Source organism: Ranitomeya imitator, chromosome 1 (genome assembly GCF_032444005.1).
Source record: "Ranitomeya imitator isolate aRanImi1 chromosome 1, aRanImi1.pri, whole genome shotgun sequence".
Lineage (NCBI taxonomy): Eukaryota > Metazoa > Chordata > Amphibia > Anura > Dendrobatidae > Ranitomeya > Ranitomeya imitator.
In genome coordinates, this window is record NC_091282.1 from 1,196,233,656 (window position 1) to 1,196,254,373 (window position 20,718).

The 20,718-nt window shown below is 43.4% G+C and overlaps 1 protein-coding gene across 2 annotated transcripts in view; it reads left to right on the plus strand.

Moving 5' to 3' along the window:
- Positions 1–20,718, plus strand: part of FAM193A (family with sequence similarity 193 member A) — a 108,930-nt gene that overhangs the window by 48,786 nt on the left and 39,426 nt on the right. For both annotated transcript variants that reach the window (XM_069744863.1, XM_069744864.1), the window contains exons 2-8: positions 350–415; positions 12,041–12,286; positions 12,640–12,809; positions 14,730–14,897; positions 15,780–16,002; positions 16,126–16,250; positions 17,974–18,121. In XM_069744863.1, coding sequence (XP_069600964.1) covers positions 350–415; positions 12,041–12,286; positions 12,640–12,809; positions 14,730–14,897; positions 15,780–16,002; positions 16,126–16,250; positions 17,974–18,121 — 1,146 coding nt within the window. The remainder of the gene's footprint in view (positions 1–349; positions 416–12,040; positions 12,287–12,639; positions 12,810–14,729; positions 14,898–15,779; positions 16,003–16,125; positions 16,251–17,973; positions 18,122–20,718) is intronic.

Below are 20,718 nucleotides of genomic sequence, written 5' to 3' on the forward strand. Positions count from 1 at the left end.
TACTGTGCTTATTTACGGTATTTATTTTTACTCATCTCGAAGAACGTCAATGTAACCTCGCCGGTGATAGTTGGTGTCGTTACAGTGTGTTTGTTATTTTGCATAGTTTGTGGCACTTGTGGTTAAACAGATGGTCTGAAATATCGCCAAAAACTCTCCTCCATGCGAAGTGCCGCACAGATTATGGCAAGGAGGAGTCCTCGCTGCGCCCTGCTATACATATTGTTGTATCACACACGTAGGAATTCATTAGAAGTGAAGGCACACATTGGCTGAAACCGATCTGTAGTTGTAAAATGTTATTTGTTTGTTTTTTGTTTCTAATAGATTTAATTTCTTTGTGTTCCAGATTGCATTAAACGGTACCCCTTTTACTGACGGACCCTTTGGCTCCGATTTCACAGGCGTCCCACAGGTAAAAAGTTGTGTGTGTAGAAACGTTTGCTCATAACATGGAAGCAGATATGGAGAACTTAGTCTATATTTTGCATGCCACTACTGGATTATCCACTCCTGAAATAACTCTTAATAAGGTCAAGGGGGAAAAAACCCTTAAGATCAACTGGTGCGGCTCCTCTGTAGTCAATGCTGCACTCCCCACCAGTCTGCTGGATCAGTGTCTCCTTCTGCAACATGTGAACGCTGCAGACTTGACTATATACAATCCACTGAATGCTTTTTATTTAGTTTTCTCAAGTCGCCAAACAATAATGGGACTGCTACACAAAAAGAACAAGACCAGCACATCCAACCTAGTGTGAACAGGCGCTGACCAAAAAAACATAAGTTGAAAAACGATAAAGGTTGCGCCATTATTTACCAAGAATGATTACTCTACAATATTGAAAATGCATTACTGCCATAGAAAATAGGAAATAAGCGCTATATAATGTACACATGAAATATTTATCTGCAAAAGTAATAGGACTGAGCCATCACAAATACTATCATTCTGTCCCCATACAGTATCATCTTTCCATGGGTGGCGTGATGCCGATAGGAATTATTTTTCATATGAACCATTTGCTCATTTGTTGCATGGTCAATGGCATTGTTACACAGGCTGATAATTGTGAACAAGGATTCCTGCACATGCTTGTTCACTGGTTATCTAAATGCACATTAAAATGCCGGACCATGGAGTTGGTGAGCCAAACCTCCAACTCCCCAATTTCCCGGACTTCTGTCTCCCCAGCACAGCCTCACTACTGAGCATGTACATAAAGTGCAGCACAGATTCATCTCATCTATGACTCCACAGTACTGGTCACTACTGAGCATGTACATACAGTGCGGCACAGATTCATCTCCACAGCACTGGTCACTACTGAGCATGTACATACAGTGCAGCACAGATTCATCTCCTCTACCACTCCACAGCACTGGTCACTACTGAGCATGTACATAAAGTGCAGCACAGATTCATCTCCTCTACCACTCCACAGCACTGGTCACTACTGAGCATGTACATACAGTGCAGCACAGATTCATCTCCTCTACTACTCTAAGCACTGGTCACTACTGAGCATGTACATAAAGTGCAGCACAGATTCATCTCAACTAAAAGACCAGATCCTTAGATCAGGAACCGAGTATACATTCATAGGACATTTCATTACTTACCCAAATTCTTCTCAAAACATTTACAGCATATACTGCAGTATACTACTGTACCCAATTTATTATATATATTAACTTTGTTAATTCATAGTTTTGATGCCTTCATTGTGAATACAATTTTCATAGCCATGAAAATACAGAAAAATCTTTAAATGAGGTGTCCCCAAACTTTTGGTCTGTACTGTGCATATGTGTGTATGTACATACATACAGTACAGACCAACAGTTTGGACAAACCTTCTCATTTAAAGATTTTTCTGTATTTTCATGACTATGAAAATTGTACATTCACACTGAAGGCATCAAAACTATGAATTAACACATGTGGAATCATATACTTAATAAAAAAGTGTGAAACAACTGACAATGTGTCTTACTAGCTGTGCTTCCCGGCTTTGCCCGGGTTAATAACCGCTGTTAGCAAAATAGAATGTGTTAACAAAAATTTATTATGCACATAAAAACCACAAAACAAATAGATTGAAATGTAATTATTAAAAGGCAAAAACTAAGCTAATAGAAGCATTTCACAACATATATTTCAACACCAGAGATATTCCACAGATGTAACTAAATTGGCCAAGTAATGTGAAGTAATCTAATACTACTTATTCGAAAGCCTTTTGATAATCGACATACTTAGTTTTTCCTTTTTTCCTTCATGTGCAAAGACGAACAGATTTTTTGGCTGTTCAAACTCTTGAACAGGCCACATAAAGTTGACCATGAGAAAAGCATGGAGATTGTAAATCAAGTCCAACTACTTTCAAGGACTGTCCCTGAACCTTGTTGATGGACATAGCAAATGCCAGTCGAACAGGAAACTGGAGGCGTTAAAAATCAAAAGGCAAATCAGATGGAATGAGAGGAATTGTTGGAATGAAAACATCTTCTCCTGATAAATCCCCAGACAACAGGAAGCACTCCCCCTTGGCAGTATATATTAGCTCACACATGCACATAATAGACAGGTCATGTGACTGACAGCTGCCGTATTTCCTATATGGTACAGTTGTTGCTCTTGTAGTTTGTCTGCTTATTAAGCAGATTTTTATTTTTGAAGGATAATACCAGACTTGTGTGTGTTTTAGGGCGAGTTTCATGTGTCAAGTTGTGTGTGTTGAGTTGCATGTGGCGACATGCGTGTAGCAACTTTTTGTGTCGAGTTGCATGTGACAGGTTAGTGTAGCAAGTTGTGTGCAGCGAGTTTTGGGCGTGGCGAGTTTTATGTGTCGTGCGTTTTGAGTATGTGCAAGTTGTGTGAGGCAACTTTTGCATGTGTTGCAAGTTTTGTGCATGTGGCAATTTTTGGCGAGTTTTCCATGAGGTGTGTTTTGCACGTGTGGCGAGTTTTTTGCGTGAGCCTAGTTTTGCATGTGGCGAATTTTGCGCGTGGTGAGTTTTGAGTGGCGACTTTTGTGGCGAGGTTGGTGTATGTGTAGTGAAATGTGTGCTGAGGGTGGTATGTGTTCAAGCACGTGGTAGTGTGTGGTGCATTTTGTGTGTGTTCATATCCCCGTGTGTGGTGAGTATCCCATGTCGGGGCCCCACCTTAGCAACTGTACGGTATATACTCTTTGGCGCCATCACTCTCATTCTTTAAGTCCCCCTTTTTCACATCTGGCAGCTGTCAATTTGCCTCCAACACTTTTCCTTTAACTTTTTCCCCATTATGTAGATAGGGGCAAAATTGTTTCGTGAATTGGAACGCGCGGGGTTAAAATTTCGCCTCACAACATAGCCTATGACGCTCTCGGGGTCCAGATGTGTTTTGTGGCTGTAGCTGCAACGGTGCAGATGCCAATCCCGGACACACACCCACCCACCATGAAGGCCTGCGGCAGTGTCTCCTCTTAACAGTTGTAGAGATGTGTCTGCTGCTAGAACTCTGTGTGGCATTGACCTGGTCTCTAATCTGAGCTGCTGTTAACCTGCGATTTCTGAAGCTGGTGACTCGGATAAACTTATCCTCAGAAGCAGAGGTGACTCTTGGTCTTCCTTTCCTGGGGCGGTCCTCATGTGAGCCAGTTTCTTTGTAGCGCTTGATGGTTTTTGCCACTGCACTTGGGGACACTTTCAAAGTTTTCCCAATTTTTTGGACTGACTGACCTTCATTTTTTAAAGTAATGATGGCCACTCGTTTTTCTTTACTTAGCTGCTTTTTTTCTTGCCATAATACAAATTCTAACAGTCTATTCAGTAGGACTATCAGCTGTGTATCCACCTGACTTCTGCTCAACACAACTGATGGTCCCAACCACATTTATAAGGCAAGAAATCCCACTTATTAAACCTGACGGGGCACACCTGTGAAGTGAAAACCATTCCCGGTGACTACATTTTGAAGCTCATCAAGAGAATGCCAAGAGTGTGCAAAGCAGTCATTAAAGGGACTCTGTCACCGAAATTTGGAGGGAACAATTTTCAGCCATAGGGGCGGAGTTTTCGGGTGTTTGATTCACCCTTTCCTGCTGGCTGCAATATTGGATTGAAGTTAATTCTCTGTCCTCCATAGTACATGCCTGCACAAGGCAATCTTGCCTTGCGCAGGCGTGTACTATGGAGGACAGAGAATTAACTTCAATCCAATATTGCAGCCAGCATGCAGCCAGCGGGTAAGCAAGGGGTGAATCAAACACCAGAAAACCCCGCCCCTATGGCTGAAAATTGTTCCCTCCAAATTCAGGTGACAGTCCCTTTTAAAGGAAAAAGGTGGCTACTTTGAAGAACCTAGAATATAAGACATAACTTCAGTTGTTTCACACTTTTTTGTTAAGTATATAATTCCACATGTGTGAATTCATAGTTTTGATGCTTTCAGTGTGAATGTACAATTTTCATAGTCATGAAAATACAGAAAAATCTTTAAATGAGGTGTTTCCAAACTTTTGGTCTGTACTGTATGTACGTATGTACATACATACATTCATTCATTCATTCATTCATACATAGTCAGTACATGTTTGTTTATTTTTGTTTTTTTTTAATGAGTTCCTTTTGAAAAAAAAAAAAAAAAAAAAAAGCGTGGGATCTCCCATGTCCTTTGAAAAACCGACAATTTATCTGCGGCATACAGTAAAATCACAGCGTGACCTGACATAATAGATACAAACACATAGCATAGATATGTGACTGACATCTTTATATCTATAATAGTGCTTGTGTAGTTTACTGTACATGTATTTTTGTAACTACTAAATTATTTTCTGGAAAAAAAAAGGCGTGTGATCCCCACCATGTTATTAACTAGCAGAAAGAAAGCGGACAGCTGGGGGCCGATGTTTATAGCCTGGGAAGGGGGTAGTACTCATGGAGCTTCCAAGGCTATTAATATCAGCACACAGCTGTATACTTGTCCTTGGTTATTAAAATGGAGGACCCCTCCAAAAAATGACTTGGGGTCCCCCTATAATTAATAGCCAGCAAAGGCTAGGCAGACATTTTAGGGCTGATATCCATAGCCATTTTTTTTTTTATATATACAACTAGCTATTGAACCCGTTCTACGCCCGGGTGGCGAGCATTTATATTGGTATATGGTCTCCATCCTGTCATGTGCTGCTCCCATCCTGCACCCCCATCCTGTCATGTGCTGCACCCATCCTGCGCCCCCATCCTGTCATGTGCTGCACCCATCCTGCGCCCCCATCCTGTCATGTGCTGCTCCCATCCTGCGCCCCCATCCTGTCATGTGCTGCACCCATCCTGCGTCTCCAGTCTGACATGTGCTGCTCCCATCCTGCGCCACCGTTCTTTAATTTGCTGCTCCCATCTATATGCCCCATACGCTGCTCCATAAAGGTTTATGGCCCCCATAAGATGCTCCATAGTATATGCCCCGTACACTGCTCCATAAAGGTTGATGGCCCCCATAAGATGCTCCATAGTATATGTCCCCGTACACTGCTCCATTATGGTTTATGGCCCACATAAGATGCTCCCTTGTATATGCCCCCGTACACTGCTCCATTATGGTTTATGGCCCCATAAGATGCTCCATTGTATATGCCCCCGTACACTGCTCCATTATGGTTTATGGCCCCCATAAGATGCTCCATTGTATATGCCCCCGTACACTGCTCCATTATGGTTTATGGCCCCATAAGATGCTCCATTGTATATGCCCCCGTACACTGCTCCATTATGGTTAAAAAACACAGTGAACACCTACTAAACACCATAAATCAAACCTAAATTAGGAATAAAATCATAATGTGTCTCAGGAGGTTAGGGTGCACTGTGAAGGTTACAGTGAATACACACTGAGAAAAGGGAACCGAACCACCTAACCACTACCGGATAAGAATTAGCCAGAGAGTACCACAGTGTTATGATCAAAAATATGCCTTTATTAAAATTGATTGGCAATTCATACATTAAAAAAGTTTTTATAAAAAATATACATATAAATATACAGTATATGAATGAAAATAATCTATAAAAAACGCAGGTCCTATTGTATGGTACCCAGAAGTCCCAAAATAATGAAGGTAACAACCCACCAAGGAAAAAATTGGTCACTTTGTTTGATATACTTGTTGCTGCTATATATTTTTGTGTTCTTTTATTTATTTTTTATCACTAGTATGGTCTGATTGACCATGTATGTTAGCTTTTTTGCACTATCTTTGTTTTAGTGGATATATAGTTATTTATTTTTTCTTATTTTTTCTGGTTCTACCTTAAATTATATTTATATCTTTAGTATTTCACTGTAAAAACTTTTGGGTATATTATTTTCTACATCATATAATTTTTAGCTTTCCATATAATCAGTTTGGTTTTTGTTAGTACAGCGAGTAAAGGCAATTTTTTCCTTGGTGGGTTGTTACCTTCATTATTTTGGGACTTCTGGGTACCATACAATAGGACCTGCGTTTTTTATAGATTATTTTCATTCATATACTGTATATTTATATGTATATTTTTTATAAAAACTTTTTTAATGTATGAATTGCCAATCAATTTTAATAAAGGCATATTTTTGATCATAACACTGTGGTACTCTCTGGCTAATTCTTATCCGGTAGTGGTTAGGTGGTTCGGTACTGCTCCATTATGGTTTATGGCCCCATAAGATGCTCCATGGTATATGCCCCTGTACACTGCTCCATAAAGGTTTATGGCCCCCATAAGATGCTGCATTGTATATGCCCCCGTACACTGCTCCATTATGGTTTATGGCCCCATAAGATGCTCCATTGTATATGCCCTGTATGCTGCTGCAATATATGAAAAAAAAAAAAATACCATACTCCCCTATCGTCGCTGGGCGCCGAGTGCTGGGGGGCCTGAGCAGGCGGGGACACTGCGCGCTGTGGGGGTCAGGTGCCGGTATCGCCGCTAGTTTAGGCCCCCCAGCACTTGCTATATTCACCTGGCCCCGTTCCACCGCTGCACGCCGCCATCTTCCGGCTCCTCTGGCTGTGACTGTTCAGTCAGAGGGCGGCGCGCATTAAGCGCGTCATCGCGCCCTCTGAACTGAACGTCACAGGCAGAGGACCCGGAAGATGGCGGCGCGTAGCAGTGGAACGGGGCCAGGTGATTATAGCCGATACTCACCCTCCTGGCAGTCCCTGCTTCTTCTCTGTTGGAGATCGCAGTGTGCGTTCAGTGTTTACGCATACCGCGATCTCCTGGGAGCGTCACTCTGTGGGGGCCAGACTGCGCTGGTGCTTGCGCAGTCTATAAAGGCTTTGGACAGAGTGACGCTCCCAGCGTTATATTATAGATATGACTATAGAGTGTGTAATGGGGGAGTCTTATAGATGCCTCTCCATTACCGACCTCTGGACTTGATGTCACCTGACAATACTAAGGTGACATCAACCCCACCAACTATCACCACACTTGCCACCGCATCAGGGCAAGTGGGAAGAGCCAGGCCAAGTGCCAGAATTGGCACATCTTATAGAAACGCCATTTCTTGAGCGGCTGAGATCTGATGTTGTTTTTTCTGGGAGGGGGCCAATATCCATGGCCTTTTCCTAGGCTATTCATATCAGACCACAGCTGTCTGCCTAGCCTTTTCTGGTTATTAAACAAAGGGACCCTACATTTTTTTTTCTTTGTTTTAATAACCAGTAAAGGCTAAGTATACAGCTGTGAGCTGATATTAATAGCCTGTGAACCTTCATGGGAATTACTTTCTTCCTTGGCTATTAACATCTACCCCCAGCTGTCCACTTTATCTCTGCTGGTTAATAAAATGTCAGGGGATCCATGCCTTTATTTTTCAGAAAATAATTTAGTATGTAAAAAAATACATGTACAGTAAGCTGCACAAGCACTGTACTAATTATATATGTCACTGACCGCTCTATAGCTATCTATTCTGTTCTGTTTACTGAAAGCGGCAAATAAATTGACGACTTTTCAAAGGACATCGGTGTGTAAAAATTGAACAGCACTCCCAAGGTCTGAGTGCTGTGCGATTATTATTCATTTTATTTTTCTTTCTCGCACCCATTGACTTGCATTGGCGAGTCTCGTCCGATATACGAGGACAATTGCAACATGCTGCAATTTCCCCTCCACGTCAGATTTTGGCTGAAAAAAAATCGCAGATGAGCAGGGACTCAGACGAATATTGGTCAGAGTGCAATTCGATACTTTTTTTTTTTTTTTTTTTTTTTTACTTAGTATTGGATTCCACTTGTCAGTTTTCCTTTTGAGTATGATCCCCAAGTCTGTATGTAGAAAGCAATATTTGAGCTGCCCTCCCTGTGTCTCAAGTCACAGCAATTAAAAGCTTTTAATTCATGGCACGTGTATTACTTGTGTGGCCCAGACACTCACTTTCCAAATATTGCAGCACTTGAAAGCTGTATCCTGGAATAAGAAGCTGCTTATACAGAGATCCTGTATGTGCGGCACTGTGTCTCTTCTGTAGAGATCCTGTATGTGCAGCACTGTCTCTTCTGTAGAGATGCTGTATGTGCGTCCCTGTGTCTCTTCTGTAGAGATCCTGTATGTGCGGCACTGTGTCTCTTCTGTAGAGATCCTGTATGTGCGGCACTGTGTCTCTTCTGTAGAGATCCTGTATGTGCGGCACTGTGTCTCTTCTGTAGAGATCCTGTATGTGCGGCACTGTGTCTCTTCTGTAGAGATCCTGTATGTGCAGCCCTGTGTTTCTTCTGTAGAGATCCTGTATGTGTGTGTCTTCTGTAGAGATCCTGTATGTGTGTGTCTTCTGTAGAGATCCTGTATGTGCGGCGCTGTGTGTCTTCTGTAGAGATCCTGTATGTGCGGCACTGTGTCTCTTCTGTAGAGATCCTGTATGTGTGGCACTGTGTGTCTTCTGTAGAGATCCTGTATGTGCGGCACTGTGTCTCTTCTGTAGAGATCCTGTATGTGTGGCACTGTGTGTCTTCTGTAGAGATCCTGTATGTGCGGCACTGTGTCTCTTCTGTAGAGATCTTGTATGTGCGGCACTGTGTCTCTTCTGTAGAGATCTTGTATGTGCGGCCCTGTGTGTCTTCTGTAGAGATCCTGTATGTGTGTGTCTTCTGTAGAGATCCTGTATGTGCAGCGCTGCGTGTCTTCTGTAGAGATGCTGTATGTGTGGCGCTGTGTCTTCTGTAGAGATCCTGTATGTGCGGCCCTGTGTCTCTTCTGTAGAGATCCTGTATGTGCGGCACTGTGTGTCTTCTGTAGAGATCCTGTATGTGCGGCCCTGTGTCTCTTCTGTAGAGATCCTGTATGTGCGGCACTGTGTGTCTTCTGTAGAGATCCTGTATGTGCGGCCCTGTGTCTCTTCTGTAGAGATCCTGTATGTGCGGCCCTGTGTCTCTTCTGTAGAGATCCTGTATGTGCGGCCCTGTGTCTCTTCTGTAGAGATCCTGTATGTGTGGCACTGTGTGTCTTCTGTAGAGATCCTGTATGTGCGGCACTGTGTCTCTTCTGTAGAGATCCTGTATGTGTGGCACTGTGTGTCTTCTGTAGAGATCCTGTATGTGCGGCACTGTGTCTCTTCTGTAGAGATCCTGTATGTGTGGCACTGTGTGTCTTCTGTAGAGATCCTGTATGTGCGGCACTGTGTCTCTTCTGTAGAGATCTTGTATGTGCGGCCCTGTGTCTCTTCTGTAGAGATCCTGTATGTGCGGCACTGTGTCTCTTCTGTAGAGATCTTGTATGTGTGGCCCTGTGTTTCTTCTGTAGAGATGCTGTATGTGTGTGTCTTCTGTAGAGATCCTGTATGTGCGGCGCTGCGTGTCTTCTGTAGAGAAGCTGTATGTGTGGCGCTGTGTCTTCTGTAGAGATCCTGAATGTGAGGCACTTGTATGTGTGGCCTGTGTGTCTTCTGTAGAGATCCTGTATGTGTGTCTTCTGTAGAGATCCTGTATGTGCGGCGCTGCGTGTCTTCTGTAGAGATCTTGTATGTGCGGCACTGTGTCTCTTCTGTAGAGATCTTGTATGTGCGGCCCTGTGTTTCTTCTGTAGAGATCCTGTATGTGCGGCACTGTGTCTCTTCTGTAGAGATCTTGTATGTGCGGCACTGTGTCTCTTCTGTAGAGATCTTGTATGTGCGGCCCTGTGTGTCTTCTGTAGAGATCCTGTATGTGTGTGTCTTCTGTAGAGATCCTGTATGTGCAGCGCTGCGTGTCTTCTGTAGAGATGCTGTATGTGTGGCGCTGTGTCTTCTGTAGAGATCCTGAATGTGTGTGTCTTCTGTAGAGATCCTGTGTGTGCGGCGCTGCGTGTCTTCTGTAGAGATCCTGAATGTGCGGTGCTGCGTGTCTTCTGTAAAGATCCTGTATGTGCGGCGCTGCGTGTCTTCTGTAGAGAAGCTGTATGTGCGGCGCTGTGTGTCTTCTGTAGAGATCCTGTGTGTGCGGCACTGTGTCTCTTTTGTAGAGATTCTGTGTGTGTGGCTGCGTGTCTTCTGTAGCTATCCTTTGTGCGGCGCTGCGTGTCTTCTGTAGAGATCCTGTATGTGTGGCGCTGTGTGTCTTCTTCTGTTGTTTGGTTTGAGGATTTATACAGCGTGTGACTTCACACCTGCAATAAATCAGGCCGCTGCACGCTGTCGAAAGAACACGTCAAGGTCACGCTTAGCCTGTACACACTGGGCCGAACATCCTACTTGTTTTAGTCAGTTCATTATGTAGATTGTTTCCCAACGTTTTTCACCATTACACTCTCAGGACAACCCTGGATGATTAAAAAATAATTAAAATTAAGTAATTATAGTAAGCCCCCCCCCACTAAAAATCAAAAGTAACTAAAATGACTAAAATGTGAATACACGGCCGCTACAAATCACTGTTTTACTCTAGAATTAGTAATTTGAAGTGTAAATATGCTATTTCTATACTGTACCCCATGAGGAAAAAGTTTAGTATGCATCATGAATGCAGAGCTACCGTGCATCGTCCCCCATACGGTGTATATATATTTTTTCTCCTCCCCAAAAGGGGCGATAGTATTTTTTTTGCAGAAAAAAACGCATCATGTGCACAAAAATGGCAGAATGCATTCTAAATGATAGGATGCAGTTTGTAATGCGTTTTTATCGTGAAAAAACCTGAACGTGTGCACAAAACCACATTCAAGAAGAATATTAACCCTTCAGGTGCTTCTCGGGAACTAAAACAATGTGTAAGAAAAAAATTAACATTTTACTTTCTCCTTAACATTTTGTACTTTAGACCTATTTTTTTTTTTGTTTTTACAAGGGTGACCGAAGAGAATATGTACCCCAGAATGTTATGCAATTTCTTCTGAGTATGCTAATACCCTATATGTGGGGGAAAACTACTGTTAGGATGCAGGGCTGGGCTTGAAAGGAAAGGAGCATCTTTTGATGTTTTAAGCACAAAATTGGCTGCAATAGAGTAGACGACAAATATCACATTTGGCGCGCCCCTGAGATCCCTAAACAGTGGAAATCCCCCACAAAGGACCCCATTTTGAATACTAGAACCCTCAAAGAACTTATCTAGATGTGTGGTGAGCACCTTGAACACCCAGGTGCTTCATCCATTTTTTCACAAGCATAAGAGGGGAAAATAGACTCCAAAGTTTGTTGTGCAATTTCCCCTGAGTATGCCGAGACCCCGTATGGAGGGGGGAAACTACTGCAGGGCTCAAATGAAAGTGTGACATTTTGGAACGGTCTGCAGGCATGATGTCGTGTTTGGTGAGCCCCTATGTGCCTGGACAGGAGAAACCCCCTGCTCCTGACATCGTAGAATCCCGAAAGCACACACTAGTCTGCAGTCACACATAGGGGGTGAAATACTAAATTGACTAAGATTTGTGTGTCCCTTACCAGAATTTTAGAAGGGTCATAAGTCAATAAAATCAATGGGTAAAGATGTGAAAAGTTGTGTAAGTCAACAGTGACTTCATTGATGATTTGTAGTAGTAGTATCATTCCTTTAATATCATTTTTTTTTTTTTTTTTTTTTAATTAAAGGCACCATTTACATTTGGTCTGGGTCAGAGGGCGCCCTACACCACGGGAGAACACTGCCTCCTGTGTAGGAGTGAACGAAAGGACCTTACACTCTCAGACTGCGGCACAAAAAACTCCAGCAAAATAGCACTTTCCACATCTCCAAAATCCAACTCCAAGATGCACCTTCCCTTGTGGGTATGCTCCGACTGCCGGCGGACGGTAGAAAGCGAGGATATCCACCCCACGCAAGACCAATCGTTAGTGGTAAGTTTGTTGCTACAATATTGTTTTAGAGGGAATCTACGCACAAAATGACTGTTAACACCAAGCACAGGCGCTCGCTCCCGCCTACTCGTCTTTTGTTTTCTGTCCATCTGCGCCCTTCTTGCGTGACTGACAGACTTTACATTATCCAGAAAAGGGTAGAGAGAGGTGGGAAACAATTAATTGGGAAGGTGTACCGAGAGGCTGGGCTTGGTTTGATCAGTCATTCTGTGTTGACACACTCCCCGATCCATAGTCACTTGGTTCTGCTGATATTTTCTCGGTGCTACAATGTTTCATTTGTGACTCGTGTGCTATATACACCTATATGTATTTTATCCCTTATATTGTAGAGTCAAGATTTCCTTTTGCACATGCCACCGGGAAATAGCGGTTCAAAACAAGAATCTGTCGGCGGAGGGCGGATGTTAGTCGGAGCTCAGACTGTTGCACCCACCGTGGCCCTTAATAACACTGCACCCCCAGAAATGTCATGCGGTTGTGAAGCATGTAACGAGCGCAGGTAAGACCCTTGTTTACAGAATGGATGTGCTTCGAGCTTCCATTTTTTTTTTTTTTTACTATTAAATACAGTAAACAGTGAAAAAAACTTTTAAAAAATGATCAAAGAATGAAAAAACACAATAGTTCACATCCACCCCCCTTTTGTGCCCCATTTAAAATAAAGCAATGAAAAATAAACAAAATAAATATATTTGGTATCGCTGCTTTCAGAAATGTCCAGTCTATCAAAACCTAAAATAAATTACCGTATATACTCGAGTATAAGCCGACCCGAGTATAAGCCGACCCCCTTAATTTTGCCACAAAAAAAACTGGGAAAACTTAATGACTCGAGTATAAGCCTAGGGTGGAAAATGCAGCAGCTACCGGTAAATGTCAAAAGTAAAAATAGATACCAATAAAAGTAAAATTAATTGAGACATCAGTAGGTTAAGTGTTTTTGAATATCCATATTGAATCAGGAGCCCCATATAATGCTCCATACAGTTCATGATGGGCCCCATAAGATGCTCCATACTAAAATATGCCCCATATAATAATGCATAAAGGTTAATAATGTCCCCATAAGATGCTCTATAGACACATTTGCCCCATATAATGCTCCACAAATCCTGATTATGGCCCCCATAAGATGCTCCATAGGGATATTTGCCCCATTTAATGCTCCACAAATGCTGATTATGGCCCCGTAAGATGCTCCATAGACACATTTGCCCCATATAATGCTCCATAAATGCTGATTATGGACATACCTCTCGTCGCTCAAGCTGCGGCACTTGCTATAGTCACCTTTCCCCGTTCCACTGCCGGGCGCCGCTGTGTCTTCTTCCGTCCTCCGCACTGACGCTCAGGCAGAGGGCAGCGCACTAACCACGTCATCGTCGCGCCCTCTGACCTGAGCGTCACGGGCAGATGATGTGGAAGACAGCGCCCGGCGGTGGAACGAGGAGAGGTGAATATCTCCGTGCTCCCCCCTCCCCATTAGACTCACCTGCTCCCGGCGCGGTCCCTGGCAGCTTCTCTGATGGACTCTCCGGGCGCGGCAGCTCTTCCAGCTTTGAGCGGTCACCGCTACCGCTCATTTTAGTAATTAATATGCGGCTCCACCCCTATGGGAGGAGTCACGTCCATATTCATTACTGTAATGAGCGGTACCATGTGACTACTCAACGCTGGAAGAGCTGCCGGCGCCTGGAGACCATCGGAGATGCAGGGACCGTGCCAGGAGCAGGTGAGTATGTCACAGCCGCTGCTCCCCCTCACCCGCCGACCCCACGCCGACCATGACTCGAGTATAAGCCGAGAGGGGCACTTTCAGCCTAAAAAAAATGGGCTGAAAATCTCGGCTTATACTCAAGTATATATGGTAATCCAATCGGTAAACGCAGTAACGAGAAAAAGAAAGTGGCAAAATTACGTTTTGTTTTGGTCTCCTCAAAATTTAAGTAAGAGGTGATCAAAAGATTGTATGTACTCCAATATAGTGTCCGTAAAAGTCTACACAGGACGCAAAAAATGTAACCAGTCGCCCAGCCCAATGTCCAGAAAAGTGAAAACGTTTCGGGTCTTAAGAAAATGGCCACAAACACAACTTTTTTTTTTTTTTGTCAAATTTGAGTATTTTTTAATCAATTCAAAAAAATAAAGTGTACCTGTTTTGTATCTTTGTATTAGTACTGACCTGGGGATTCGTATTGCCAGGAGAGTTTTGCTATTTAACGAAGTGCCCAAAAAAACAATTGTAGAATTGCACTTTTTTTTTTGCTAGGACAGCGAACTTGGAATTCTTTTGATGGTTTAAACCTGCAAGGAAAAATTTAGTGATGTGTGCATGAGATTTCAGAAAGCTCATACGCTTTGCTGTGACTTTTGTGATATTAATGAATTTTTTTTTTTTTTTTTGCTGTTTTAATTTTAGGGAAATTTCAGCAGAGACTGAACGGGAATCCCAACAACTCCAAAATTACTGGTCAGACGTACGGTACATGATCCGATGCATATACCGGCAAGCTGGAACGCCTTTGGCAGACGACCAGGACCAGTCACTGGTGCCAGAGAAGGATGGGATGAAAGAGCTGGTGGATAGGTAAATGCATGAGATGGACAATCACGAGCGGATAGTTACGATGTTTTGATTGACTCTTACTGTTTTTTTTTTTGGTTTGTTTTTTTTCCTTGCTGTTGCAGCAGTCAAAAAACTCTGCCATTCTGGTGTTTTGATTTTTATTTTAGTTGTAGATTACAGTTTGGGTAAATTTTTAAGTTTTTGATTAAACTTTTACGGATGTGGAGATACCTGATGTATTTTTTTTTTAAGATAATTTTTAATGGCGGGAAAGGGTTTGTTTTTCAACTTTTTCTTTTTTCTCTAATTCAACTTTTTTTTTCTTTTTCTAAAATTCACTGTGTTTTGTAATCCCACTTAAAGAACTTGAACCTGCTATTGTCTTATCGCTTGCACTATATTCAGCAAAACCATTATGTATAGCTAAAATCGTGGTCTACCAACACCAACCACAGGCTGACGTTCATAGGAATATCATCATGACAATCACAGTGGTCTTCAGCAGACCCCAGGCTGTCATGACAATGCATTAATGCAATCTCGTCGCTGGTGCGTGCATAGGGTAGATCAGCGCACATCCTGTAGGTGCTGCATTTAAGGAAAGCCTCTGGTAAGAAAATAGGGGGATTTTTGTGTACTCACCGTAAAATCCTTTTCTCCGAGCCATTCATTGGGGGACACAGCAAATCGAAAATGACCATGTCATGAAGGGGGTTAAAGTCAGGGGCCTTCGTGAGGTTAATAAAGGCCTAAATACGTACTAACTTGTCTGTCATCGGATTCGTTGTGGCCCCATTTTCCATCATTTGTTACAGCTCTACGTAGAGCCTACGACCACCGGTGATCGACTCTCATCTCTTTACTACACTGCCTCGCTTTATGGCTTATCTGCCTCCTCTACAGGTTATGCGAGCGGGACCCTTACCAGTTGTATCAACGCTTAGAGCAGCAGGCGCGAGAATACGTCCTGGAGATGAAAGTCCGTCTACTCAAGCACTTGTCATTGGGCTTCAAGGTGACCCCAAACAAACCCCCTCAAGCCCACCAATTCATCTCCCTCCTCCTAGAAGAGTACAGCGCGCTGTGTCAGGCGGCAGGCACGATCGGCACCTTCCTCGTCACTCTGGTAGGAATAAACTGCGTGTTGTGTTGTAAGCCTTGCTGGCGCTGTCCTCCTCGGCGGCAGGTGATGTCTTTTGAGAGTTTAATTTGCTTTATTTTTTTTTTATTTTTTGTTTCTGATCTGCAGGAAAATGAACATTTGAAGAAATTCCAGGTGACCTGGGAACTGCACAATAAGCATCTCTTCGAAAACTTGGTGTTTTCTGAACCGTTACTCCAAAACAGCTTGCCGTCATTGGTTTCACAGTTAAGGTAATCTGCCTTCACTGCGATAATGATCCTGACACGACTTTTTCCTGATCTTCGTTGTTGTTAGAGATATTTCCAAGATCCTATCCCGATATGTACTAGGTATAATAATAATATTAGCAAATGCCTCCCATTAGATATGTAGTATAGTTCTTCTGATTAGCCATGCCTCCTACCCCATATGCAGGACATTGCAGTAGCTTAGGTATCCATGGTTGACTCTTTATATAGTGATAGTTGTTAGTGGCTGTAACCATGGATATCTAAGCTACTGCAACGCCTTGCACATGGGGTAAGCAGCATAGCAAATCAGAAGAACTATACTACATTTCTAAATGGAGGTATTTGCCAATATTATTACACCTGCTATATATTTGGATAAGATCTGGAATACCCCTTTAGTGGATGTTATGTAATGAGACTTGTGCTTTTTAAGGGGGTTTATAGCATGCTGTCAATGACCTATTCATAGGATAGATTATCAGTTTGGTGGGGTTACGACACCAGGAGCCCATTGATTGGCAGAATACTGACTACATGACACTAGTCAGTGGCCGCTACGGCGGCTCATATAATAGTAACCAAGGTATGGTAAGCCTAGTTCTGCTGGTTGTGTTAAAAGAAAGCTACACGTAGAAACTGAAAAGTCTACACACCCCTGCTAGAATGCCAAGTTTTTGTCATCTGTCACCCATAATCTGTACAATTCATTGAAAAACATCAATTAATTAATTAAAAATAATTCCCAATTGGCCAATCTCATGTAAACACATGGTAAGTAGTAGTGCACAGCTGCTCTCATGTACAGTAATTCTGATTAACCCCATATACAGTTTTTAGCTGTAGTGATGAGCGAACGCCCTCAGATGAGGTATTATCTGAGCATGCTCTGATGCAAAGTCTCTGCGCCATGCTCGAAAAATTTGTTTGAGTCCCCGTGCTACATGTCCCGTGACTTTTCGACAGCTGCAGCACAAGCAGGGATAGTTTAACAAACAGGCAATCCCTGCAGGCGTTGCGGATGTCGGACGGCCGCGAGACATGCAGGCATAGGGACTCGGAACGTATTTTTTGAGCACGCCGAAGACACTCTGCTAACACCTTATCTTAGCACGTTCGCTCATCACTATTTTGCTGTTGTGGGAGGCTTTTCCTGTCGTTCTTGCGGGTTGCATTATATAGCAAAAGCCATGGTCTGTAAACAGCTTACAACACAGCAAGGGGATCCCAGATCATTGGCAGTATGTGTTAGAGCCTGGCTGCAGCTCTGAATGTTCTGGCGCTTCAGAAAAATATATCTAGTTTATAAGATGTGGGTGAGGACTATGGTTGGAGAAGAGACCAGTCCGGACCCACTTCAGGGGATGGGACGATTGGGAGGAGCTGGGGACAGGGGCAGCGTCAGACTGGTCTCCGGCTACGGTCCCAAGCTGGATCTTCTAGCTATGATTTCTGGAGACCATGACACTATAGTGCAGATTTCTACTATAATTTGGGAAGCCTGGACATGATCTTGGTCTGTTTGGTGAAGCGCAGGTAGAAAAAGCTGGGGTTCCCAGAGATCCCGAGATCAGTACTCAGGAATCCAGTGAAGGGGAACGGTCAGCGGCATTCTCGCCCCAATCTGTTCCTGTAGTGCATGATCCTAAATGGCTCATTTCGGATAGGTCCAGTATAAGATTGCTGGCTGAGCGGCGTGTGATCTCGGTCATTTTCTCACACACAGGCTTGGAACAGCATCGCACGACTCGTACAGCGAGGACATGTACACTACCTTACTACAAAGGTACCTTCAGCTGGAACAAGAGATGGCGCAGATCGCAGAAGAGTGGCTGGAGTGCCAGAAGAGGATCGACAACTATGTGGATGAGCAGGTAAGAGGGCCGCTCTAGTCCAGGAATAATCGCTCCACTACACGTTCGTGGTCCGCACGTTCACACATTGCACTTTTCATTGCCATCCATTGTTCTCGATGTGTCCATATCCATGTGCAGGTGCAGAGGATGTAGACTAGTCTGAGATTTGCCACCGCCGCAGCTTCTGTAGCTGTAGGACTTAGTCAGTGGTCACCTAGCATCTACTGCTCTCCTCACTGATCCCACCTTTGGCTTGGTGAAGCCCCCCTGACCGGGCCACGCTGCTGTGTTACACCGCACACCTCTTGCTTCAGTGCTTGCCAACCTTAAAGAGGTTGTATATGATTAGACAGATACTTCTGGTTTTATCCGCTGGTCTTTGCCCCTTTCTAGTAATCTTGATTGTTTTTATGCGTTTGATGTAATCTGCATTTATTTAAACTAAAATTGGTAATGATGGCAGGAAGTGGAGGGGAGCAGATTTAGGCATCTTCCCATCTCCAAGATACTATTCCAATATGTAGTAGGAATAATAATATCAGCAAATATCTCCAATTAGAAATGTAGTATAGTTCTTCTGATTCGCTAACCTCACAATAGCTTGCGTATCCATGGTTACAACCACTAACCGCTGACTGTCACTATCAGTGTTGTAACCATGGGTATCCAAGCTACTGCAATTCCCTGCACATGGGGTAAGTGACATATCGAATCAGAAGAACTATACTACATTTCTAATTGGAAATATGTGCTAATATAATTATTATTCCCTACTAGATGTTGGGATAGGATCTTGGAGATGGGAATACCCCATTAGTTAGATCTCACTTTTCATGGGGTTCGTAGTAGGTGTACTGATTATTGGCACTTTTCTGCGCCATGACCCTTATATATTGGTTATGGAATGGGCTCCGGAGCCGAGTCCACTCCCTATTGGGTAGATGCCGTCTGTGTTACACAGCCGCCACCTGCGCTTAAAGTGAACCTGACACCCCCCCATCCTTAGGCGTTTTTAGCTAAAAGAGCCAACTTGTGCAGCACTAATGATGCATTCTGACAAGGTGGCTCTTTTAGTTGGGGTCCCTGCCAACGCTGAACTATTCGTTTTTAGAATTTGCCTTTCCTACCTGTAGTCTGTCTGGGGGGCATGTCTCTTCCCCCCTGACACAAACGCCTCCAAGCCATCACTCAGCCCCTCCGGGCGCAGCCTCCACTTCCTTCATTAACGTCCTCGGCACTTGAGGGTTAGTTCCCATCATGTGATGGGAGTCGAAGGGCAAACTGCGCATGCCCGAAAAAAAACAAAAAAAAAACCTTACAACGCAGGCGCCGGAGAAGATAATGATGGAAGTGGAGGCGGCACACGGAGGGGCTGAGTGATGGCTGGGAGGCGTTTGTGTCAGGGGGGAAAAGATATGCCCCCCGGAGAAACTACAGGTAGGAAAGGCAAATTCTAAAAACGAATAGTTCAGCGGTGGAAGGGACCCGAACTGAAAGATCCACCTTGTCAGAATGCAGCATTAGTGCTGCGCAAGGTGGCTCTTTCAGTTACAAACCCGGGGGGGTTTGACAGGTTCCCTTTATTAAGTGATTGGATTGCTGCTGTTTACTTAAAGGGAACCTGTCAGCAGGATTGTGCTCAGTAACCTGCGGACAGTGTCATGTCAGCGCTGTTACACTGATTACAATGATACCTTGGTGGATGAGATCCGTCTTGTGGTTGTTGTTTAATCTTTATTTTCAGTTTTGAATTAAATATACTCTTGTGCTTCATGTGGTGCTCTGATTGGATATTCATATGTATGGCTTCTGACAGGTCACTGATCCCTCAGATCGGCAACTGTCGATATCTACTACTGCGCAGGTGCCATCTTGGATGAGGATTTTTTTTTTCCTCTGCAAAGATGGTGCCATCAGCATATGCGGAGTAGCAGATATCAGATCAGGTGCAGAAGGTGTATGTGTGTGTGCGTATATATATCCAGTATGTATGTACTAGCGCTCTAAAAATTGGGAGAATTCTATCTCTTCTATGCTAAAATTTAAAATAATTAAATTGTGCATATTAAACATTGCCGCATCTGGAAATATTGTTTGAAAACCATTTCAATGCCAGATTTTAATTTTTATTTATTTTTTTGCCGCACTACATCCTCCATAATAAATAGCAGGTTATCAAAACCTATAAACCCTAAAATTTTACCTCTAAAACGGCTCGCCACGCAAAAATCAAGCCCTCACACCACCGCTCCATCAATGGAGGAACAAAAAATAGAAAATGGTGATCCAAACCCATTATTTTTTTTTTTTTTCTTAAGTTCAGAATTTTTTTTTTCAGCACATGAAATAATAATAAACAAAAAAACCAACACTGTGATCTGGAGAATCCAGCTCCTCCTGCTCTTAAACATATCCGGCCTGTTGATCGGATGGCGCTAATAAAGTGACAGGTTCCCTTTTAATCTTTCTTAAAAATCGTTGTTCTCGGGAGCACTTTGTGCTGCTGAGAACCATCGCGGCAGGTCATGCACATGTGATACTGGCAGCCCACCCGACCCATGGGAAGGAAGGGGCCTAGAACAGGAGCGCTGCCATAATAGAAGCAGACGGCTATG